Raw genomic sequence first — 6041 nt, forward strand, 5'->3', positions numbered from 1 at the left:
ATGCACACAAGACTAGTCTAGTCTTGGGATGTTTGCGTCCTGTTCGAATCGCTTATACAGACATCCTGCAGTAAGTCGATAACTTAAGATATGCGAGTCCTTATCGGGTTATCGAGGTTGTTAGGTCATCCGAAGCATCTCGCTGAGTACAAAAGCGATCTTTACTTCTTCGCAGGAAGACCTTTATAGTCCTCGCATATATCTTGGTATATGCGAGTCTTAACCCAATCTTCGGTCCTACTTCATGCAAGCTACTCGAATGCGAATAGACACTGTCAAGGTGACATCATCCCGCTGAGTCTATTTGAAGCAAGGCTGGCACTCACGAGGTCTCTCACTGACATCTCAGCCCTCCTTGAGGAGAGTGAGTCTACAAGTCATTTTTATAGAAGTCTGATTTCGAGTTTCTAGGTGAAAAATTCTCCCTATAACAAAGAAAAAAAACCATCTTTTGTACACAATTTTTTTTACAAGGGCAGGAGACACGTTGAATGAGGTGGTGTTGGAAGTCAAACAAAATGAATGTCGTTTAGAGCATAACAGACACAGCCTTAGAAGACAAGACTGAGGGACAGTCGGACATCATAATCATCACATCATTTTTCTCGATGAAATACACTTCATCCCCAGCCAAGAATTTGAACTTTCAAATAAAACCTCCCATTTTTATTTATTCGAGTTTTCTTGTTGTCCCAACCAAACCTCCTCTCTTCCAAGTTCCACCAACCAATCATTTGAACTCAATCAAACAATAATTCACAACTCCAACTCTGAACTCTTCCTAATTTCGTTTCTCTAGGTAAAAGCTTCTCTCTAACCATTCTCCCTGTACTCTCTCCATTTTTGTATACAAATGTTTTATGTACCATGAAGAACTAGTTCTGCTGAGACCAGTGCTCACTTTTGGTCTGTATACTACATTCTGTTATATGAAGTTTCTGTTTTAGGGTTTCCTTTTTAGCACCGAATCAAACCAAACCCATCCCTGTTTTCCATTGTTATTAATGTTGATGTGCAGTGTGTGATGCAATCCTGTTTCTCCTGCCCTTAATTTAGAGTTAGTTTAGGACCCAGGATTAGAGCTCCAATTAAGTAATTATATTTTAATTGTGATGTAGTTTTCAGTTTTCAAATTCCACTTTCATGTTTTATCTCTGTTGCAAATTTAACTACCCCACAAGACTCTTATATATTGCTAAATCATAGCCAATTAGGGGAGACGACATTTATGATCATGAGTAATGTATGTTGCGATAGTTATGTTTGGTGTCTTGTTCTACAAATGCTACTGTTGATCTCTTCAATTTATAATACTTTTTATTGATGGGATTCTTGAGTTTGTTTTTAAACGCAGGTATCCATTGAATGGGCACATTTGGTTAAGATTTTGTTTTTTTTATCTCACACAAATGTCTAGCCACAACAGAAGTCAAAGTGAAAGCGCTTTCGATATTGAAGAACTATTAGATATTGGAACAAGATGTAGAGAGGTAGCATATGTTTCTTGTTAAACTATTCAGATAATTGCTCTCAGATATTTTTTTTAGTAAAATGCTCTTTCGGTTACAATATGTTTCTAAGGCTTAAACACTTAAGAGTTTAAACATTTGTGTGTGTGCGTGTGTGACTGTATTGATTCTCATTCTGCATATGAAATCTTTATATATGTTAAAATGAAATGGTGATGAGCAGAAGACTTTGAGATACACATTTTCTTCTGAATATGATGATTGGTGGGGGTCTTGTAAGTTTACAGTTATTGGTTGTCATGTTCCTTAGAGATGTTGTCCATGTAATTCCCGTGCTATTTGGAATGGCTAGTATTTGATAATACAACTAACCCATTACCATAACTTGAGTTATTGTGTAGGAAAATATCCCCTAGTTTATATGTCCATGAATACTGTTTCACGTTATGGAATAATATTCATCATCCATTGGTTTGTTTGCAGCTAAGAAAGGAGAAAGACATGTTGAAAGAGTCGCAATCACAAAGCTTTGAATTAATTAGGGTAAGTTCATGATGCTGCATTAACGAGTTTAGTGTAATGGTTTACAATTATTGATTCTCATGCATTTCCTGTCCTTTACTGTTTGAGTTTTTGAGTTCAATTTTTTATGCAGCGACTAGAAAATCATGTGACATCATTATCGACAGGCCGTACAGAGGACAAGAAGCATATTGAAACATTAGAGAAAGAGCTCATGAACTTCTCTCAAGAAATTGGTACTTCTTTAACTTGTCATTTGCTTACTCTGTTAGTTCTAGGTGTAATATAATTTTGTGATTTATTTGATTGAATCATCATGTATTGTGGAAATCACAGTCTTTGAATCAGATACTTCTAAGAGCTATGTATCCATGCATGACCCAGAACTTTCAAACTTGTCGCAGCCCATTCGAATCTCCAAAATATTGTTTCCTCTACTAAGTTGCAGTTGCAATTAAACTCAATAAAAACAATGATAGGTTTAGACTTAACCAATTATAATTTATAACAGATTACCTACAAGACCATCTAAATGCTAGAAACACTGAGGTAGATTGTCTAGAAGAGCATATACGCTACCTTGAATTTAAATTAGCAGACATGGAGACTTTACAGAAGATAGTCGAGAGGTTAAGAGAGGAACTGAAGAGGTCCAGTTCAGAGTGCTTGTTCTTGATTCAGGAACTAGAAAACAAAGAAGTGGAATTACATAATTCATCTTTGTGCATAGAAAATCTACGGGAGTTGGTTTCATCTATAACATTATGTTGGGTTTTATGCCCTAAATAAAACTCATTTCAATATAATCAGATTTACTTATTAATATAGATCAGAAATAACATTTAATGTTGCATGGTTCACATGATTTATTTCATGATTATATGTACATAATGTATAAATTCATCTGAAACCCTTTTCACATACTTGATCCTGTTTATTGTGCCGTCAACACATTGGAAAGTAAACATGACTATGTGAATAAAGTTTCCTAGATTTATCAGACATAGGGTTTTACTGATATGATAATCTACAACAGAGTTTACTTGCATTTGGAGAAGTGCTATATATGTTCTTTCCAGAGCATTGGTTAAAGTAAAGCTCAGGTTGGATGCATGGAGTATGCATCGGAAGGGACCGATATCGAACTTTGACTTAGATTTAATTAAACTTACCGTAAAATCTATTCAAGTCAATATCGCCTAGTTGATCTTAGATCAAATGATCTTAATCCTGATATGATTAGGCTCAATCTCGAGAGGCTATTCGTGTTCTTTGATTTGTTAGTTAAGCCTACTTTTAGGTCAGGGTGATACGTACATTTTGGGTACACGGTAGTGCAATTGAGTGGGAGCGCTAGCATAAACATGGAATCTATAGCTTCAATCTGGCAAATAGTAAGCAAAGGATGATCTCCTTCGAGCTTGACCAAACGAACATAAATGGTGGAGTACTCATTTCACATAAGCTGAAATATCATTTATACGGGGTCAAGTGTTTTAAGGAATAAATACATTGTAGGGTGTAACGGTAATTTAATCCCTTTACAGTGTAGATCATTCATATAGAGGATCATTGATCACATTAGGATTATAACAATGGATAACTAATGATGTGTCTATATGGTGGAACATATAGAGCATTCTATATACTGAGAGTGCAATTCTAAGTTCTATGCGTGGATTCAACGAAGAATTAATAAGTTAGTGAATTTTAGTGCTAAATTCTTGATCTACTTATTGGAAGCTCGGTTATATAGACCCATGGTCCCCCCACTAGTTGAGATAATATTGCTTGTAAGACTCATGTAATTGGTTTTGATTAATCAATTATAATTCTCAAATTAGACTATGTCTATTTGTGAATTTTTCACTAAGTAAGGGCGAAATTGTAAAGAAAGAGTTTATAGGGGCATATTTGTTAATTATGATACTTTGTATGGTTCAATTAATGAATATGATATATGACAATATTATTTAATAATTATTTATAGTTATTAAATAGTTAGAATTGGCATTTAAATGGTTGAATTAGGAAATTGGCATTTTTGAGAAAATCAGATACAAAAGGTGTTAAAATTGCAAAATTGCAAAAAGCAAGGCCCAATCCACTAAGTGTATGGCCTGCCACTTTTGTAGGAAATTTAAACTGATATTTTCATTATTTTAATGCCAAATAATTCAAACCTAACCCTAGTGGAATGCTATAAATAGATAGTGAAGGCTTCAGGAAAATTACACTAAAATTTTCTATTTTTCCTTCAGAGAAAAACCTGAGCCTTTCTCTCTCCCTATCTTTAGCTGCCACTTCTTCTTTCTCTTCCCTCTTGAAATTTCAAAATTTCTTAGTGTATGAGTAGTGCCCACACACAGCAAGTGATACCTCAATCATAGTGAGGAAGATCGTGAAGAAAGATCATCAGCAAAGGAGTTTCAGCATAAAAGATTCAGAGAAAGAGATCCAGGTTCAGATATTGATAATGCTCGCTACGTAAAGGAATCAAGGGCTAGATACCTGAACGGAAGGAGTCATATTATTCCGCTGCACCCAATGTAAGGTTTCTTAAACTTTATATGTGTTTAATTTATCGTTTTAGAAAGTTCTTATTTAGGATGTTAATAAACATACTTGTGAGTAGATCTAAGATCCTGGTAAAATAATTTCCAACACATTAGACTCCCAGTGTGAAAGAGGGAGCATGAAGCTAGATATTGTGGCCTTGGAGCAGAATTACTTTGAAGCTGAGAAAGTACGGAAAGAAGCTCTCCAAGAAAAAGCTATAACAACTCAGTTGATCCGAGAGCTTGAGGGTCAATTTCAAGATGCTCAGAAAGTTATTGAACACCTAGAATGGGAAAATAAAGAGCTACGGGAAAAGCTCAAGACATTAGATACAAATTTTAGGACATTTTCGCAAAAGCTTGAAAAGCGGTTTGCAAAGCATGCTTCACAACTCAATGTAAAACCATTGTTTGATGAACTAGAGAGCAAATTCACTTTGTCAGAAGAAATGAGGTATCTAATTATTACTTAAAGGTTTTTAAACGAGTTATGCTTCTGTATTAAACGGTTTTCATCTTACATTGAACATTTTAACTTATTTCTGTAGCACTTGTGAAGAAATCATAAGCTCACTGGTTTCAAAGTTTGAAATGCTTCTGGGGCCAAACAAATATATTATGGACAAAATGCAAACAATGGCAAAGCAAATTGAAGAATATGAGCTTATGGTGGAGCAGCTAAAGGTATAAATATTTACAAAGTGGCATTTAACACAAGGCATCTATATTCATGATTTAGTGAGGTTTCAGTCACATATAAACTTTTCTAAGTTTTGATGGTCTTTTTTGTCTTTGCACGAGTACCTTTAAACTATTATGCATCAGGAAGAGTTGAGAGAAGAAAAGTTGAAAGCAAAAGATGAAGCAGAGGATTTAGCTCAAGAAATGGCTGAACTTAGGCACCATATTACCGGCTTGTTAGAAGAAGAGCGTGAACTCCGTGCTTGCATTGAACAGGCATCTCTACATAGAATTGCTGAATTAGAGGCACAGGTACTGGTATTAGTTTACTGATACACTGCATCACATGAGATGATTGCATTTTTTTTTTCTAAAATATTGTGATTCGTGTCAGGTTAATAAAGTACAAGGAAGACCCTTGGATGCAATCAAACATCTCGATGGAGCATAGGAGTCTGGTGATATTTCAATGTGAGTGAAGTTTCATGCCAAATGTGAAGAAATCAATTGACAAATTTTGGAGAACCTATTCGAGCTGGTATTTGTGAAGGTTTTTTGGATTATGCATTATAGATTGCCATAGTCACCTTGTACATTCGATGGGATAGAAGTTAATTTGCTGGAATTATAGCTGAGGGTTGGAGTATCAATGAGGGAAAGCTGACTGCTAGACATGGAATATGCAGCAACATACTACAGAATGAAGGGGCTGTGATATTGGTTTTTATAGCTTTAAGGTTCTTTTTTCTCTCTGATTAAATGTGTTGATTGACCAATTGAGTCGATTTTTGAACATTCACTTTTGAAGCAA

General features: G+C 35.1%; 1 protein-coding gene across 1 annotated transcript; it reads left to right on the forward strand.

Annotated features, from left to right (window-relative positions):
- The first annotated feature begins 1206 nt into the window (after positions 1 to 1206).
- On the forward strand, positions 1207 to 6041 carry LOC115710859 (uncharacterized). Its single transcript, XM_061112177.1, has 6 exons — positions 1207 to 1490; positions 1953 to 2012; positions 2125 to 2227; positions 2503 to 2757; positions 4664 to 5003; positions 5098 to 6041. The coding sequence occupies exons 1-6, from the start codon at positions 1410 to 1412 to the stop codon at positions 5237 to 5239; spliced, it is 981 nt and encodes a 326-aa protein (XP_060968160.1). The 5' UTR covers positions 1207 to 1409; the 3' UTR covers positions 5240 to 6041.

The sequence above is a fragment of the Cannabis sativa genome, chromosome 3 (assembly GCF_029168945.1).
Source record: "Cannabis sativa cultivar Pink pepper isolate KNU-18-1 chromosome 3, ASM2916894v1, whole genome shotgun sequence".
In the NCBI taxonomy this organism is placed as follows: Eukaryota; Viridiplantae; Streptophyta; class Magnoliopsida; order Rosales; family Cannabaceae; genus Cannabis; species Cannabis sativa.

Coding starts and splice junctions, on each gene's coding strand:
- LOC115710859 (XM_061112177.1), top strand. CDS start 1,410: ATGTCTAGCCACAACAGAAGTCAAAGTGAAAGCGCTTTCGATATTGAA. Junction 2,013..2,124: donor AAAGCTTTGAATTAATTAGG/GTAAGTTCATGA, acceptor TTTTTTATGCAG/CGACTAGAAAATCATGTGAC. Junction 2,758..4,663: donor GGTTTCATCTATAACATTAT/GTTGGGTTTTAT, acceptor CCAACACATTAG/ACTCCCAGTGTGAAAGAGGG.